General features: G+C 35.9%; 2 protein-coding genes across 4 annotated transcripts; one reads left to right on the forward strand and one right to left on the reverse strand.

Moving 5' to 3' along the window:
* Window positions 1-2985, reverse strand: LOC110893694 (artemisinic aldehyde Delta(11(13)) reductase). The gene is made up of 5 exons (XM_022140799.2): window positions 2528-2985; window positions 2226-2366; window positions 1092-1222; window positions 806-988; window positions 1-732 (listed from the first exon to the last, which is right to left on the reverse strand). Exons 1-5 carry the CDS (start codon window positions 2605-2607, stop codon window positions 89-91), a joined length of 1179 nt encoding a protein of 392 aa, XP_021996491.1. The 5' UTR covers window positions 2608-2985; the 3' UTR covers window positions 1-88.
* An 8736-nt stretch (window positions 2986-11721) lies between these two features.
* Window positions 11722-19428, forward strand: LOC110893692. 3 transcript variants are annotated; one of them, XM_022140796.2, is made up of 19 exons: window positions 11722-11987; window positions 12530-12847; window positions 12932-13120; window positions 13218-13301; window positions 14522-14581; window positions 14816-14860; window positions 16052-16251; window positions 16365-16760; window positions 16859-16982; window positions 17086-17283; window positions 17377-17466; window positions 17576-17638; window positions 17719-17793; window positions 17892-17942; window positions 18021-18098; window positions 18239-18373; window positions 18533-18640; window positions 18821-18886; window positions 19108-19428. In XM_022140796.2, the coding sequence occupies exons 2-19, from the start codon at window positions 12563-12565 to the stop codon at window positions 19174-19176; spliced, it is 2316 nt and encodes a 771-aa protein (XP_021996488.1). In that variant the 5' UTR covers window positions 11722-11987; window positions 12530-12562; the 3' UTR covers window positions 19177-19428. The 3 variants fall into 3 exon arrangements, with proteins under 3 accessions (XP_021996488.1, XP_021996489.1, XP_035836593.1); XM_022140797.2 differs by having other exon boundaries at window positions 16365-16755; window positions 16857-16982; XM_035980700.1 differs by having other exon boundaries at window positions 11791-11987; window positions 12515-12847.
* Window positions 19429-19689: the final 261 nt, after the last annotated feature.

A 19689-nucleotide genomic window follows, 5' to 3' on the forward strand; every position in this document is an offset into this window, starting at 1 on the left:
TATGAACAATAGAAAACATAATTGATTTATTTTGGTCATAAGATATACATTTATAATAAGGTAGAGGCAGAGGCATAATACATTACAGTTACAGACGCGAGTTTCCTTTATGAAGAAAAGGGTAATCAGTGTAGCCTACAACAGGATGATGGGTATAAAAAGTAGCCCTCACGTAGCGATTCAAGGGTGCATTAAGCTTCAGCCGTAAAACCAGGTCAGGATTCGATATAAATTGCCGACCATAAGCCACCAAATCAGCATCCCCCTGAGCCACGGCTTCCAACCCTAGTTCTCTAGTGTAACCACCGCTACAAATAAAAGTTCCCACATACGCCCCTCGCCAACTTCTCATCAGCTGAGCTATTTCTTCCTCACTCCCATGGCTTCCTGCTTCGGTTTGACCATAAGCCGTGTAACGTGGCTGAGTCACATGAAGATAACTTAATTTTGACCCTAATTCAAACTGGAGTTTGTTCAGTCTCTCGATCACGGCCAGCCCTAGGCTGCGCGGGTCAGAGTCCATAGCATCCAGGTGGTCAATCGCCGGTGAGATTCTAACACCAACTCGGTCTGCACCAATGGCTGCAGCTATCGCTCGTACCACCTGCAGTAAGAATTTGCAGCGGTTGTCTAACGATCCACCGTATTCATCAGTTCTGTCATTGATCCCGTCTTTCATGAACTGATCAAGCAGGTAACCATGTGCTCCATGTATTTCAATCCCATCAAAACCTATATTAAAAAAAAATATAAGGCCTTGAATTGAAAAGGTCATCTTAATTTCTGCTCTGGAACATATACTAACCTGCTTCAATAGCATTAATGGCCGCCAAACGATAGTCTTCCACCACCTGTGGTATTTCATGGGTTGCCAATGGGCGGGGCTCAGGATAGCGACCATACTTGGCATCCGGCATTAATATTTTCCACTTGTTGGATATGGGTTTGTTTGTAGATGAGATTGGTGCATCACCATCAGGTTGATATACTGTTTGTTCAACAAAGAAATGTATGGTTACATTACATTACACTAATGATTAAATAATAACTAGTAGCATAATAATAATAATAATATTAATGAGATTGAGTACCTTGGTGGGATGCTCTACCAACATGCCATAACTGACAAAATATGAGGCCACCTTGCTTGTGAACCGCATCAACCACTTTCTTCCAACCCTCAATTTGTTCTCTAGTGAATATACCTGGTACATGCGGGAATCTAGCACCCCACACATATGTTGTATATAGTCAACATCTCATCAAACATAAGAGCACCATGTGTGGTGTGGTGTTAACGTATCATATTCAACTTTAATAATTGTTTATTGCACTATAAAGAAATGAATGGCCACGTGGCTTTATGCTTACAAAAGAACATGGAGTATGAATTGACTAAAACACCCGTAGAGGAATAATAATAATCAAATTACCCGGCGGCTATTGCTTAAAGTAGCCAGGAGTCTTTAAATCGCACTCGAATAACTCAAGATTAATTATTCCAACTGAATAACTAAATCGAATTCGAATTTAAGCTCCTTTTATATGATATATAACCGTTTCTCCATTGGGCTTGTATGTATGGTTTTTTTAATGGCAGAAAAAAGAAAAAAAAAAATTTACCTAATAATCTAATTTGTAAACAATATTCCTTCGTTCTATCTACTATCAGACGACAATCACGAGCTCACGACATGCACAAGTTAACCTTATTATTTGTTTATCATCATTGTTAGGATTGTTTTAATGATGTTTTGGAGCTATTTTTATTATATATGTGTTATATTGTTATAAGTTAAAGATAATAGTATTTTAGTTAATTTTTTTCCGTAAGCTCAAATCTTTGTGTATTTTTTCCCTAAATCGAATAAACTTGAATTCAAATAAGCTTATCTGAATCGGGTTATTCGAATTTCAAGCAAATTCGACTACAGATTTCAAAACTTCATATTCGAATAACCTAAAAGCCGACTACTTCAACTTATGAACACTCCTAGAACGTTGCCATTTGGATGAAAACATAAACTCTCTTGAAGTACAAGGACTATAAAGGGAAAAAAATAAAGGTATAATTATTAAAACTAAGAGCAAACTTTTGCCATTATTGCATGAGGTACAATGAACAAACATCATCATGTGATGTGTGGTTATAAGTTATCCAACTTTAATAATTGAGGAAAAAGCAAAGCTCACTATAGAATGTGATATGACTAAAAGACCCTTACCCGGCGGCTGTGGGGGATATCATAGTCCCCTCGGTGATGAGAAATCCACCGGCGGTTGTTCTCTGCCGGTAATACTCCACCAGCGCTTCATTTGGTATGCTGTTCACCGCCCTACACCGAGTCATCGGAGCCAACACCACCCTACATACCACACAAGGCGTCAGTCAGTCAACATGTTTCTAAAACTTACCCATTAACAACAGTCGTTTTTAAGTGATCCAAACACAATCAAAATCAACATCATCCATCCATATATAAAAAGTAAAAACAGACAGACAGACCATGAGACCAACTGTACTTACCTGTGAGAGAGATTGAGGTTGCCCATCTTGTATGGAGAAAAGAGGGTTGGTTTGTTGTCACCCATAATTGACTGCTTCATGGTAACAAGCAATGGAGTTTGGTTGTGTTAAATAGAAGTGTGAAACTGTTCCAAAAGCAACGTTTTATTCATTGAATAATAATGAATAGATCTGAAGTCGTCGCAATTAAATATTATTTTTTAGAAGATAGATTGACTAGAAGAATGAATGTCTCTCTCATAAAAGAACACGTGTGTTAAACCAAAAACTTTGTAAAATGTTTGGTACCTCTTATGATTTTGGTTAAAATGTTATTTCGTAGTTTTAACGTATGTTTTGTAAAAAAATATACACTTGGAAGTGGTATTTAAGTAATTTGCTTTGGCCGGTTAGGGAAATGTGAATTAAGCAACGTTTCTCACGGACCACTAGAATTGCAAACTCATCACACGCGTTGCGGCCCAATTATCCTCAAGTCAGCCCTCTTTTTTTACCCATTCCGTCCAACAAAGACTAATCATTGTAAGCATCTAACCATAGGTTTTTTCTTTTCTTTTCTTTTTTTTTGTGAAAAACAGTTTGCGTTATGAATCGAACCTGGTTGGTAAACAAAAAAAATAAAAATTAGTTTGTAAAAAGCCGATTCTAGTTATAAACTGGTTTAGAAGGGAAAATGTTCGGACTAATTAAAGTGATTGGGGTCGGGTTTAAAACCGGTTTGAAAAAGAAAACGGTTTTCTTACATGTTTTTCAAATCGGATTGGATCCAAACTGATTCCAGTGAACGAGACTACGAACTAGCATACGAACTGGTAGGGTTTAGTTTTTGTTAGTGATGTGGGTCGGGTTATAAACCGGTTTGATGAGACCAACCCGGTTTTCTTGTACATCTTACATATACCTTGTATGGGATGTTCTATAAGAATGAATGAGCAGGGTTTTTTAAGACCCATGATTTATTTTAGAGTAAATTACAAGTTTTGTCCTTTATGTTTGTCCCAAATTTCAGGCGCTGTTCTTTATCTTTAAAATTGATGACTTTTGTACTTAATGTTTGAAAATGTTGCACGTTATGTCCTTTAAAGCAAACCCAGTTATAATTTTCAGTTAAGTTATGTCATGTGCACTGCACATGAGGGTAGAACGATCATTTCACCTCCCCACTTGTCTTTCCCCCTTTTAATACCCTAATTTACTTCAACTTTAAACCAACACCTCTGCCTCTATGGAACTCGCCATTAATCACCGAAACCGCGTACGGTCATGTGAACAAGAATCATAATCAGAACCATCATCCCTTTTATCAACAATTTCAAATCAGGAAAATCTTTGAGAATTCTGTCAATCACCAAGTTCAATCTGATTGCAAACTGTATGAACTCAGAAGTTTAATCATTGTGCCCCTGGCCTACTCATCTTTATTCTCGATAAAACCACTGTTGTGATCTGATTCACAAAATGGAAACTGATACTCCGGGAGAGTAACCAACACATCATTAATTTGAACCAAGGTAAAAGAAGGTTTCAAGGGTTTTTAAACAATCTTGGATGGTTAGTGAGGGATACGGAGGTTGGAGATTGTGGCATTGGGGAGGATGGCAAAGATTGTTTGCTGTGTTGAAAGGAAGACTTATCATGAGTATGGAATCAAACGCGAATCGAAGCAATTTGGAAGGGTTGGAAGTGTAATCAGTTGATGATGAATCGTATGAGTGGGGGTGATAAGTGGGGAGGTGAAATGACCGTTCTACCCTCATGTGCAGTGAACATCATATAACTTAACTGAAAATTATAACTGGGTTTGCCCTAAAGGACATAACGTGCAACATTTTCAAACATTAAGTACAAAAGTCATCAATTTTAAAGATAAAGGACAACGCCTGAAATTTGGGACAAACATAAAGGACAAAAAACATGTAATTTACTCTTTATTTTATAAAACTTTACGTTAGTTTATAAAATTAGTTTAAATACATATAAAGTATTTGCAATTTGATGTCTCTTGTATATCCAATCACTTAACTAAAATTACGATGTTTTGTCAAAGTGAAATTGTAATATATAAAAACAAGGTATGAAAATAAATTTTAATCCGAGTGTAAAAACAAGTTATGAAAACAAATTTTCATCTGAGGATTATAAGGTTTGAATACAAGTAGTGAGTCAAACTCATTAAAAAATCCATACTTTGGTATATAAGATTCCATCGAATAAAGGGGCTCGGTTCATCATCTTGACCACCTTGACTTTGGTTCCGCCTCTAACACCACACTTGGGCATGAAAATATGGTGTGGAAGCACCTTCACACCGACCATCCTGTGTATGACGTGGAGGACGGCATTGTGGATGGGGCTTGAGTATCCTCCTCAGCATGGAGGGCAATTTTGTTAGTGATGTGACACGAGTTGAATGATGGTTTGTGAGAGGAGGTTTGTGATTGGTGAGGGTTTTTTTTTCAAACAAAAGGCGGGCCTTTTCCACGCCCAACACCACCCTGTGTTTTTTTACCACGTCCCCTTGTTGACATGGCTGTCACATTATGCTCAATGTCCTCTTTTCATACCCTTCCACACTGTATGGTCTAAATTAGAGTGAAAGAGATGGGACTTATTTATGTATTTTGTTATAGAAAATTCAAACCTTAGGTTCATTTGGAAATTTACCTAAGAGTAAATTGCCATTTTGTTTCCTGAGATTTGTCTCAAATTATCATTTTAGTCCAAATATTTTTTTTTCTTCATTTTGATCCAAACCACTAACTCTATATAAATGAAGGGCAAATTTGACCTTTCACTAATTCTTTTGTGGTGAAGATTTAAGGTGGACGAGTGGTGATGATTAGGGGGAGGGGGTAAGATTTGTGGTAGGAGGTGATGACAGAGTGGGGAGTTGTGGTGGTTATTGGTTGGTTACGGCGAGGACGATGGTGAATGGTGAGGAGTGGTGTTCAGAGAGGTTGTATGGTGTTCGGTTCGAAGAGGTCGCCGGTGAATGAGATGGTCGGCGTTTATCAAATGTAGGGAGTGAGAGAAAGATAGGGGGAGGAGAGAGAGAGAATGGAGGTGGGGGACAAGTTTTATAATTATTGTTTTTGTTTTTTAATAAAAGTGAAAAGAAAAAAAATAGTGAAAGGTCAAATTTGCTCTTCATTTAAGGTTAGTTTTTATTTGAAGTTAGTGGTTTAAATCAAGATAGCAATAAGACCCTCTGTAGCGTGGCGTGATGTGTGTTTTTTTTTTATGGATAGCGCCCCGAACACCTCGACGGGCGGCGCTATGGGGGTCAAATCGGTGGGTGGCGCCATGCTCATAGCAGCGTGATGTTTGGTTTGAATTTTTTTTTTATTTTCTGGTTTTTCCCCTCACTTACGCACACACATATATATATACATACATATGTATAATTGAAGGCTGTATTGGCCGAAAAATCGGAGAAGAAGACAGGAAGCGGTTTTTTATTTTGAAAGTTTTTGGGTTAGACACATTTGGTCCCTGCATTTTCTCAAATATCTAAATTGGTTTTTAAAACTTGGTTTTTAAAACACATTTGGTCCCTGAAAGTTTTTAAAACACATTTGGTCCCTGAAAGTTTGGAGAAGAAAACTTGGTTTATAATTTAAAAAAGTTAGAAATTAATTAAAAAATTGAAAATTAATTAATTGAGTAATGATGAGGTAGGGGCTTTATGACTATGAGCTCTAGTGATGACACGTGTCGCATAATGTCCCCAAAGGGCTTTATGACTAGGGATGACTTAAATGGGAAAAGTCAGGGATCCAATGGAGAAAAAAAAAGTTATTTAGATTAAAATGACAATTTAGGACAAATCTCAAGAACTAAAATGACAATTTACTATTTACCTATTATAAATTAGCAACACTTTGGTTCATAGGGAAGTTGTAGTCTATGCTTAGGGTGGTTTTAAAAAAATGAATATTACACTTTTAACCAAAAACTACTTTGATTTTTTACTTTTAAGTCAAAAGTTTTTTTGTTATGTTTTCCAATTTAACTTAGTAACTTTTTTACTTTCATCTTTGACTCCTATACTTTTCATACCTCGCAAAATTTTTGTTTTACGTTTTGTTCTCAAGTTTGCGAGTTAACACGACTCAACGTTCGTGTGTGGTTCGACTTTGTACGTTTTGTTTTATGCTTCGTTCTAAATTTTGCAAGTTAATTGACGTAATGTATGTGTGTGGTTCAACGTTTTTATGTCGCCTATTTTTTCCCGTTTATTGGTTCGTCGCAACATGCAGGTCCTAAATCGACTTAGTTATTATTTTCTATTTTTACGTTTCGGTCTAATTTATCTTTATTAACACACTGCAACTTCAGTATTGGTGGTCGTTGACGGTGCTTTGACATTGGTACTATTTATCAGGGCCGGCCCTGAGAATTCATGTACCCTGTTCGAGCTCGAAAAAACGTGCCCTTAGGGCCGCCCAAAATTCTTTTTTTGTTATTAGTTTTTAGAAAATATTTGGGTATTGGGCTCATTAACCTAATGGGCTAAATAGTTTAAACAATATGATTATTTTTAAGTGAGCCTATGTTAATATTTTTTTGGTTATACCCTATTAAATTTTTTTTTACATATATAATATCGGATTTTTTTTTTAAATTGCGTGCCCTACGAAATCATGGGCCCTGTTCGGTTGTCCTCCCCGCCCTCCTTAAGGGCCGGCTCTGCTATTTATCACGGTTTTACGCCTCCACCACAACACAAGGGACTTAATACTGGTTTTTAATTATATTACATAAATATTTAAAGATACATATTTTATATTTATAGTATTATTTAAAAAAAATAAGAAACAACAATATGGGAATTGATATTGGTTTGACTAGTTTTATGTTTCAGTTTTGTTATTTAAACATATTTAAGTAGTGATTGTGAAACAACAATACGGTAAATTAGACTTCCAATGCTATCAAACAAAAATAAAGTATGATTTGTTTATTTGTGGATTAGAGGTGTCGTCAACTAAGGCTATGGGGTATGGGGCTTGGGTTGGGGTGTGGGTTGGCTGAAAACGCCCAAGCCACCACCCCGGGGGCTTGGGTTGGGGCGTGGGTTTGGGGCGTGGCCCCATTGGCGTGGGTTTGAAGCCGGGCGTGGGGCGGGCTAGTAGGGCTAGTAAGGTGACATGACGGGCTCTCAATGGCCAAACTAAACTCATGCCTCCATACCTCATGGGCGTGGGTTTGAGTGGTGAGAGGCTCCCATTTCACGTATTAACAAATGCCCCAACCCAAGCCTAACCCAAACCCCACCATACCCCATGTTCTAAGTCTCCACTTTAGAAATTTTATTTTCCTGAGTCATTGTGGTTTCATTTTCTCTTTCTTTGTGTCACTGAGGCCAAGTGAAAAAACCATTATGATCCTTACGTTTAGCAATTTGAGTCCCTAGGGCATGCTTATAAGCTCTAACCTTCTGATCATCATCTTCATACCTTCTCAATTCTATGTGTCTATACCTACTGAACTGTTCATCATCTTCACACATTCATCTCAACCGAACTATTCATTTGTTGAAATGTTTCGATACCTAATGTTTCATCGAAAATCTGGTTCAACAACAATGGTGGCGGTCGGATCTCAAACACCTAGTAGTTCGGTTAGTTCGTCTCCAAAGGTTTCTCCAATGTTAGGGGTGGTTGATATCCAAAGTCTACCTCAAAGGCAAGTTAGTAGGGCATATAAATTAGCCTGGATATAGACTTAAAGGAAACAATATACTACTGGAGGTGCAACATGAAAGATGCAATCGCCGTCGGTGTCATTAAGGTCAGATTTGAATTATATTCGTGTATAGGAATCTTTAGTGTCTGAATCAGGGTTTACTGCCAGAATTATGGTGGGATTACGTTTAAGGACATCGACGTATTCACTAGGATCAGAGTTGGGTTTCGTTACCGGCGACGATCAGCAACATAAGGTGCATGGTTCTCCATTGGCAGTTGTTGGGTCGGACCTACTGAGTGATTCGGGTAGGGTTTCAAATTCTTGACCTGGAATTGGGTAATGTGCATGATGGGTGCTCTTTATAGGTTAATAAAACACATCCTTGAATTTCATCGTTAGGTGCGAAGGGGTGGTGGAGATGTTTTGATGAGAGAGGTAGTTAAAGATGAGAAAGAGAAAAAGTCAAAGGGTCTTAATTGGATGCCAAATGAGAAATGGAGAACGGAACATGATTTAGGGTTTAATTTTATGGTAAAAAGACTATTATGCCCTCTATCTATTGGTAAAAGATCAAATAAAAATAAAATAAACGTACGAACTGTACGAATTAAAAGAAAAGTCAAAAAGTGGCGGTGGCAATATGGTAATTATCAGCAATTTCAAAAGTACTGTACTGGGGAAAAGCAAAAAGTGGCGGTGGCAATCTGGTAATTATCAAAAACTTCAAAATTACTCTAGTAGGGTAATTTTGAGCATCTGTAGGGTAATTTTGAGCATCAATAGGGTAATTTTGAGAAATGTAGGGTAATTATCAAATTACTCTAGTAGAGTAATTTTGACTTCTGTAGGGTAATTTTGGGAAATGTCTTGTAGAGTAATTTTGTTAGCATTTAGTTATGGGGTTTAGCTTTATGGTTTAGTTTTTAGCTTTTAGTTTGGGTTGGGGGGGGGGGGGTAGGTTTTTTTAGGTTTTTGGGGGTGGGGGGGGGTGTTAGGTTTTTTTAGGTTTTTGGGGGTGGGGGGAGGGGGGGTTAGGTTTTTTTAGGTTTTTGGGGTGGGGGGGGGGGTTAGGTTTTTTTAGGTTTTTGGGGGGTGGGGACGGGGGGTTAGGTTTTTTTAGGTTTTTGGGGGGTGGGGACGGGGGGTTAGGTTTTTTTAGGTTTTTGGGGGGTGGGGGGGTTAGTGTAATTTTGATAATTACCCTACAATTTTGATAATTACCCTACACGACCAAAATTACTCTACTTGAGCTTTTACAAAATTACCCTACAGAAGTTCAAAATTACTCTACTAGAGTAATTTTGAAGTTGCTGATAATTACCAAAATGCCACCGTCACTTTTTTGACTTTCTTTCACTTCATACGTTTCGTACGATAATTTATTTTCACAAGAACTTAACTCCTATCTATTAGGCGTTTAACGAAAAATCTTGACAGAATTAGAGGGCATAGTGTAACAAAACTTGAAGCAGATAGACTCAAGAAACAAATTTTTCAATGTGGTGACCCAAGATAACTTCGACTCTAAATCACAGGCATGCAAATTGCACTTTACTCAGCTAAATATCTAAAACTATATTAAAGTGACTTAATCAAAATCATTTAACACTGAATTTACGGTTTATCTTTAGTTTTAAATTGAAACGAATTAGGTAATTGTTTTAAATTTAGCTTTCGGTTCTATAGAACTCACTGCAGTAAAAATCGAGAATCCTAATTACATATATCGGGCTACGGACTCCTTATTTGTACATTCCATTGAACATTTGGCCCATTACAAAACTGAGAAACCTGAAATCTATTTCGACAAAAAAAAATCTTATTAAAATCTGAGTTTTTGTAGGTTTGGAGCTGAAACCGAACCGAATTAAAATTAAATTTTGGTTTAATATTGTTTAGCCCCAGGGGGCAGGGGTTTATCTTTGGAAGGTTAAGGTTTGCAATTCAGAAAGGGGTGGCGGTACAGCTTGTTGTCCGTCTACCTTCTGTTTTGATGTAACTTGACAAGTCTTTTTAGTGAAATAGAATTAGCTGAGAAAAAAAAGTTTTAATATTGCCAACTTTGAATTTGGCTCATTAAGTTAAGACGAGAAATATTAAAATCAAGAAAACCAAAACTGAACCTATTATAACCAATGTGTCGTTAAAAAAAAACCCTTGTTTAAGTTGTTTTTTTTTTTTCGAACGACCAACGAATCCTCCAAATGCGTTACTGGCGAAAGTCACCACATTGAGGTACACTCGCCTTCGAACCGGGGAAAACCCTCACCATGGGCCGAAGCGTATGAACACTCGCCCGAAGGCACGACAATGCGGTGAGGTAAAACCCTCTCAGTTCAAGGAACAAACTAGCGATTTCTGCCTAGTCTTTATCATCACCAAATGCTGCAGGAACTAATGAGGATGGCAGAAATTAAACCAAAATGACTAAGAACACCAGATATCTCTTTTACTATTTCACAACCAGCTTATTGGCAGGGCTCAATGTTAGGATGAGTTTTTTCATTAGGTGGAGGGATAGTCGTGGATAAAAACAAAAGAAATCAAATTTTACCAGAAATATTGACAATGAAAGTAACCAAACATTTAAAACAATGAATATTTGCGTCGCTTTTCATGAGGTGTTTACATGCGGCTTTGGTTTCATAAAATAGTATATGTAGGATGGGTTGAGATCCTGTACAAACAGTACTAATTATAAGAACCGTAAGAACAGATCTGAACCATTGTTAATTTAAATCAAGGGTTGATATTGATTATAAATAAAACTCTTATAATTAAAAATTACTACTAACAAATTAGGGGTAATTTTGTAAAATTGCTAGTCATTTGACCATTTTCTATTAAATACAAATTCTACCAAGGTTTTTTAAACTAAAATAACTTTTATATACTTCATTATTTTTTTTTAAAAATATATACCATAAAATCAAATATTTTTTTATCTTTAATATGAGTACCATATTGCTATACATTTTTGTATTTATAAAAGTGTTTTTTAAAAAAAGTTAACAAAAGGTGTTTTATATTTGTGCTAATAAGGTGCTGATTATGTGTTAATTACAAAATAATACAAACAAACACCAAAAGTAGATATAATCAGCACATCTGGTGTGCTGATAATGGAGAACGATTGAAGATGTTGTGCTAATGTCGTTTATGTTGATAATGGAGAACGATTCGAGGACGATGTGCTGATAATGAAGAACGATTAATGATGTTGTGCTAATTATATAGTGTTGTGCTGATTATATTTTTTGTAATTATTTTTAATTAGTTATAAATAAATATGGTCAAAAAGTCTAAATTACCCCTAAACTAATTTTTTATTGATGGACACTTGTCAATTATGTATTGGTTCTTATGGTTCTTACAAACTTAAGTGTTTGTATTTGATCCCATTCCTATGTACGATAACCAACCTACCATAATCTTAATAATTGTAATACCTTTTTTTCTAAAATAATATAACTACCAAAATAGGCCAAATTAAATACCAGAACACAATAGATTAGTTTTTAATCTGAAAAAATATATTATTCTATAAAAGTCGTATCAAATTTGGTGTTAAAGTTAAAAGAAACGGAGGGGAGTTTGATGTTAAGGAAGGGGTTTTCTTTCTTAATACCTACCAAAAAAGGGGCTTAAATCTTTGTTATGGCCGCCTGTTGCTAAACTCTCCGTCCCCACTTTCTCTTCATCTCTTTCTTTCAATCTCTCCAGGTGGATGCATCATCATCTTCTAGTCCCAACTGAAGTCAATTGATTGGTGAGTTATCATTTGTCAATCGGATTTATCTCGCCGTAGCCAACACCGGTCTCCGTTAATTCCAACTTTATTCGTATCTACTGATCTCTTTTCTCTAATTCAACCAACTTATTTTTCTGAGATCGTTTTATATGACTGGTTAATTGAACCGTGTTTATCAATTTCTGTATATGCTTTTCACAGTTAAATTTGCGACTTATGTGTTTCCATTGCTAAATTGATTTGTTGAGGCCTGACGTCAGCATCATCTATTGCAGTACTTGTAGGTTCCTGTATCGTTTTGTGTATGTGTGGATCAGTGACTGGTGGACTGCAATTTCATGTGTAGTTGGTTGTATAAAGATGAATAATTGCTGGGTCATGTTAATAAGTCTACATCGCTTTACTGTTTGAACACTAGTATTATTTTTATAATTTTATTTAGCATCTTTAGTAACCACCACATATTGTAGATTATGATGTATTATTGTTTATCATTCTGAATCCGTACAATCGACAAATCATGCTTATCGTGTTTTTCTCTATGGATCTCCGTATTGTAGCATAGTTGGCGTTCGACAAAAGGAATTTCACTCATGGACAACGGTCATGAAGATGAGCCTAGCAGCACAGGTTGGGGTGCTTCCTTCTTTGTGCAGACAACCGAAGAAGTCTCTGGAGCTGTTGTTACTTCACCGAGACCGTCAGCCGTATTCTCATCAAAAGGGGATAGCGGTAGCCCTCTTCAAAAGCTTCAGAGTCAAGTTTTTAGAGTACTGAAAGGCTTATCTTCTCCTCTTGAAGAGAAAAGTAGAACCTACAATCCAGAAGTATTAACTAGCCAAAAACGTCAATGGGCAAGCTTTCAATTACAGGCACTGGTATGCTCTAATGTTCTTTTTTCAATACTTAGCTCTGCTACATTTTATTCTCCATGATTGTTTATAAAATCCCAAATATTTCAGCATCAAAGGATATTAAAAGAACCATCGAGGTTATTCGAGAGCATGGTAGTGGTTGGGTTGCATCCAAACAGTGACATTCAGGCACTCCAGAGGCAGTATTTTGGTAGAAAATCTGAATTACCAGGGAGGCTGCGAAGTGCACTAAGTGGTCAGCATCAGTTTCGGGTAGAACCAAATCTTGAGCCTCAGGTGCGGGTCCTACCGCTTCCTTCTTCTATAAGAATTAAAAGTTTAATTGCTTCCATTTTATGGAATATGTTTTCTGATCATTTATGTGTACTGTCAGGTTCTATTTGCGTACCCTCCGGACAAACCGTTGCCTCTAAGGTCGAAGGATCTTCTTTCGTTCTGCTTTCCTGGTGGATTGGAGGTTAGGCTACATAGTATTATAATAACCTGAAAAAAGTGTGTTATATGCTAGTCAATTCCAGGGAACTGAGAACGTATATTGTTAACTATTACGCATACGATTGTATATCATATGTATGATGTGTTAGGATCATCAACTCACAAAGAGCAGCTCACATGTTTACTTGATTACTGATTTTGCTCATGAATGAGTTTAATTATATCTAACTTCTAGTAAAGGATTCCAAATAATGCCATATGGCATTCTCTCCTTCAACCTCACATTTTTTATTTATATTTTTCTAATAATTAATACATGATATAACTTATGCTTATCCTTATTAAGTTATTATTATAATAAATCTCTTCTCCTAATGTTAGTGTTATATATTAATATCTTCTTCAAATTTTAATATATATATAACTTTTTTTTGCATAATTGAGTCAATCCATATATATAAATTATATTATTTTTATACAATATAAACCCGTTTGAACTTGAGAATCTTTGAAATGGCACCAAAAATAATATTAAAATCACTGTATTAATACATAAATAGAATAAATCTTATAATAGCACAAAACGATAATGATTTGGTACCTAAAATACAATATTTGGTCGATGATGTCTTTAAGTAGATATCAATTCCATTGGTATTAAACCAGACAAATTGATTGATTATAATTTAATACAATTCCTTATAGGCTTATATAAATGGTTGATACCTAAAGTCCTAAACCCATGATCCTACTTTAAATCGAACACATTTTGCAGTATTAAACCCGTGTAACACACAGGCTATTATGGTATTTCAGTGCTGCTGCTGATTAACATAGGCCGGTTTTGTGATAAATTCAAGTTAGTTGTGTGAGCTGTCATATGGTAATAGTAATATACTGTCATATGAAGTTTTTTTACATATTATAATTATATCGTTTATACTATACAACTGTGTGTAATACACGGGTGTATAACCTAGTTAACGTATATAACACAGGTACAGAATGATCTTTTTTTTAATCTTTTAGTGTTGCAATGATATCCGATTTTCTTTATATATGAAACTTATCTTATTACTCTTTTTGCTCTAGTTCAAGAAATTTTGTACATGTTCATTTCTTCCATTCAGATCTAACGTTTGAAAATAATCGCTTTTCTGTGTGTTCGCGCATACCAGTCTTATCGAATGTCATTTTATAGTTTCAATTCTTGCGCTCAACTATTTGTACTTGTGATTTCAGGTTCACACTATTGAGAGAACACCATCAATGAGTGAACTAAATGAAATACTTCTTGGACAGGTATATTTGTTGCTATGTTTTACTCTATGTAGTTAATATCACGATATATTATATCGGTCCCCTGGTGAGATATCGGGTGCAAAATATCGGTACTGATATCATCGGCGATATTGGACCGATATATCACCGATTTTCCCGATATCAGTACCTTTCTTCTTAGTCACTGTTATCTCAAGCTTTTGCACAGAGAATTTCGGTTGCTATGTCATTTTTAACATGCTTGTACTGTTCCAGGAACACCTCAAACAAAACGATCTATCCTTTGTATTCAGGCTGCAGGTAATCTAGGGAGCTCTTTTCATCTATTTTTTCAGCAATACTTTCATTTTTAGTTGTGTGTTTTTATATTTGATTCGTGACTTCTTTGCTAATTTGTATACATTGCTGCATAATTCACTTCTGTTACCTTGAACAATCTCTTCAAAACTGTCTGTCGACAGTTCATATTCATACTCAATATCATATATGTATGTATAAGTACATCATTTATGGATGTATACACGTATGCTATGTATGTATATATGTGTGCCTATATAAACGCGCGCGCGCGCACGCGCACACATATGTGTGTGTGTGTGTATAGAGGCCGGTTAACGTACAAGGCTACCTTATCACGCGATGCGTACGCGAGCATCTCAACCACACATCTGATCTAATCTAGGCCTTCAATTGAACGTGATGGCACAATAGTAGTTAACTTTGCATAATAACTCATGTTATTGCATAATTAGGCGTGGGTTGGGTTAAACCCTAGTTACACACGTTATTTGCATAATTATGCATGGGTTGGGTTAACTCTAATTACACACATTATTTGCATAATTACTCACGTTATATTGGTGGTCGCGTACCGTCACACGTTAAGAGTCTTTTGTTTTTAAACCTTTCACTATATATATGTATGTATATATATATATATATATATAGGATTGGTTCAAGAGTGAACACTAGTGTAGCTTGCGAACTGAGTGAACTAATCCTGGCCATACACGTGTGTAGATCAATGGCCAAGATTTGATGTTTAAATACACTAGTGTATTTTACGATTCTATGATGAGATCCTGGCCATATATGCGTGTAGATCAATGGCCAGGATTTGTTCACTCAGTTCGCAAATACACTAGTGTTCACTCTAGAACCCCACCCTATATATATATATATATATAGAGAGAGAGAGAGAGAGAGAGAGTTTAAAATACAAAAGTCTCTTAATGTGCGACAATACGCGATTAACAAATTAACGTGCGTAATTATGATATAACATGTGTAATTAGGGTAAAAACCAACCTATGCGTGATTTGTGTTTTGACCATGCGTGATTTTCTTCTTCATGCGTAGTTAGGGTTTGAAATTTATAACGTGCGTAATATACAAATGAACATGCGTAACTAAGTCGCGTACTGTCGAACGTCACGCAGCTATTGTACGTTAACCTTCCGCTTTTCTGGGTTCTGATATTTAACAATGCAGGGTGCAGATGAATCTACTCTGTATGGTTGCTGTGTTCTAGTAGATGAGTTGGTGCACCAACCGTCTAGATTAGTTTCTATGGCTGTAGATGGACAACTTTTGTCCCCACGTAGGAGCCGGCATATTTTAACGACTCGCCGGTGTTACTGCATTCTCACAAGGCTTCCATTTTTCGAATTGCATTTTGGCGTGTTGAACAGGTTTGTCAACAAATGAATTGATATGGATCTTTTCATTTCATGATCATTATTGTATAATAGTCTTTTGTGACTTGTTTCTATAAATGATAAATTTTGTTTATAACTATGTGTAGCATCTTCATTGAAGAAAGACTAGAAAGATTAAGAATCAGTATTAGCGATTTACATCTGGAACTAGCGTATGAAAATGAAGTATCTTTAGACGACAAACTGAATGGCGTTTCAGCCGAATATGGATCTCAGGAAACACCTAACGGAACAACAGAAACTGTCCATTTAAGCAGGGGCAATTCTGTCACTGAAAGATTCAGTGACTCGGTTATTCCAGTTTGTTCTGAAACAGAGACGGATTCATCTAATAAAAAATATTGCGCAATCCCTAACGCTTGTGATAGTCCTACTGTTGATGATACGCTTTCCAATAAACAGCCTACTCAAAAGCAGATCCCAAAAGCAATTTTGCCTCTTATACGTTATCAACAACATGATAGTTCTGATTCTTCATCAAGGTAAACTGATATCTTTTAGCATCTGTGACTTTTGACCACAGATTTGTTGACTTTGACTTTGAAAATGGTTAGTTAGTGATGAAAATTTCTTCATACAGTTTTCAGGGTTCTCCTAGTGAAGATAGGAACTTTAGGAGTGATGTTGATTCAACAGAGACAGACGATGCATCTTTTTCGGGTCAAGAAGACAATGAGCACAATGAGATTCTTGACTGGGCTAAGGTTTTTCTTTTTCTTTCTTTTTTAAAAAAAATTCTTTAAACATTGTTGTCGATCTGAGCTTTATGAATTATCCTTTCTCACACTAAGAAATTGAAAATTGCAGACCAACAACCATGGATCTTTGCAGATTATATGCGAGTATAATTGTTTATCTGTCCCGGATAGAGGTTCAACAATTAAGTTCCACCCATTGGAATACCTGCATCCTTTGGAATTACATAGACCAGATGAAACAATTTTACACATTGCTGGTTCAGCAGTTGATTTAATGTCTTGCAGCACAAGTTTTGAACTTGCAGAGGCAGGTTTTTTTTTTTTTTTTTTTTTGTAACTTTTCTTTCTTACCACTTTGTGCATTGATGGTGGATTATATCATTTGCGTTCGGTACTGTAGGCTCACAAAGCACTTGCTGTGGAGGAAGAGGCAACAGCTTTATCAGTATGGGCAATTTCAAGCATCTGTGGCTCCTTGCGTCTTGAGCATGTAATTGTTATTCTGTTTATCGGTTAAACCGTTGTCTTCATTTTTCATATGCAACTTATGTGCTTCCAGACGGTAAATTAACAATGTCCTTTTCATCTTCTTTCCATAGATCTTGACTATATTTACGGGTGCCCTACTGGAGAAGCAAATTGTGTTTGTGTGCTCTAATCTGGTATGTTATTCGTTATTGCAAATTTATGACATGATTGATTAACAGGTGTACATTACTTTTTATCATTCTTTGCATCTCAGGGAATATTGTCTGCTTCAGTGTTGTCGATTATCCCTCTGATTCGTCCATACCAGTGGCAGAGCTTCTTTATGCCGGTATTGTGGATAATCTTTTCTTAAGTTTTTAAGGCACATCTTCTATAATATATTTGTATCCTCCGAGTTCAAATGTTGTTTTAATTGATTTGCTTCAGGTCTTGCCAAATGACATGCTAGATTTCTTGGATGCACCTGTTCCTTTTATAGTAAGTTTTTAATTTAAGTTTTTTTTTTGCGTAATAAGTTTTACGGCTCTTTTGACCTATTATAATAATGTTGACAAGGTTGGTGTGAAGAGCAAAACTGCCGAAGTACAATCCAAGTCGGGAAACGTTATATATGTTGATGTTAACAAGAACCAGGTGCACATTTAATGTTGTTGTATCAAGTGTTTATAAAGTTATCGTGCATCTTTTGTGATGTTCGTTGTTTTATTTATTTTTAATGTATCCTTCAAGAAGTCTCATGTATTGCGTTTTGATGTTGTTTTTCCATTAATTAGGTCAAATCATCGTCAATACCACATTTCCCTCAGTACAAAGAGTTATACGCAGCCTTAACTCCTTATCATGCTCAACTGGTCGGAGAAAGTTATTTAGGGAAAAAGAGACCGGTTTATGAATGCACAGATGTGCAGGTATAATTCATATTAATATTACTAAAAAGATGTGTTTATGTGAGTTTTTTCATGATATATATTTACCCTTTTTTTGTTTTGATGCGTTTGAAATATCAAGTCAAATATTATAATAATGCAAGGAGATAGTTTGACATGATTTTTGTTGAATACATACAGGTAGAAGCTGCAAAGGGATTCTTGAGAGTATTAAGATCTTATTTGGATTCACTTTGCTCTAACCTACGTTCTCACACAATTACAAATGTTCAGTCAAATGATGATAAGGTTTGTCTCTCTCTTCCCACATACATCTATAAAGTTTATAGTTAAAATAAATTTTATACAACTGTTACTTCCAATGACAAAATGTTCATGAGCTGTGAAGCATGTGATCGTTGAAATTGGTCGATGAACTAACAAAGCTTAAAAACACATTTCTAACAATCTATCTGACGTTCTCTTTAGGTATCATTGCTTCTGAAGGAGAGTTTCATCGAGTCTTTTCCTAGCCGTGATCGACCATTTATGAAGGTAACTTTTCTTTCTTACAAAATTAAGTTTACACTTTTTCCCGCAATAAACTTTATAGTAGGCGCCACATAAAGTGAAACCAACTTACAGATAATTTAAACTGATGGGACAAAGTGTAAGTATGGTTTCTATTCAGCCATTTTATTAACTTAGATAACAAACATGGTGATGGTTGAGATGTTAGTTGTAAGATGCGGTATTAATTAAGTAATGGGAAGCAGGTATTTGTGGACACACAGCTCTTCTCTGTACATACGGACCTGGTGTTATCGCTATTCCAAAAGGATTAGCAGCATGAAGTTGTAAAATATAGTTAGCAGGTAAGTTGTATGACTTGAAGCATTATGTAAAACTGGGTTCTGAAGCCATTAACATTATTATATAATAGCAAAAAAAAAAAAAAAAAAAGAATAAAAACCAATTTTGTACATGATTCTAGTAGCTAGCTGTGTACTCATCATTTGTTTTTGCTAGATATGATTTTTTTTAGTGGATCCTATATCATTGGTCTCTTTCAAAGCAAACACAAGATTGTCATGTTGTGTCTTTTTTTTCTTTTAGTTGACTAGGTCCACGTGTCATCTTGATGTTTAGTTGACTAGGTCAACAATGTTTAGGCTTGCAATCGCGCACACTTGAAGCTTAAAAAAAACCTGTACTAATATGAGAACAATAAAAAGGTCAATAATAGACTTGCAATCATCCATTTGATTGTGCCTATAAACCTTCTCGATTCGTGCTTTCCAAATCAACCAAACTTTAGATAAACTAGTTGTTTACCATGCGCGCGCGTTGCGGCGCGC

This window comes from Helianthus annuus, chromosome 12, assembly GCF_002127325.2.
Source record: "Helianthus annuus cultivar XRQ/B chromosome 12, HanXRQr2.0-SUNRISE, whole genome shotgun sequence".
Classification (NCBI taxonomy): Eukaryota; Viridiplantae; Streptophyta; class Magnoliopsida; order Asterales; family Asteraceae; genus Helianthus; species Helianthus annuus.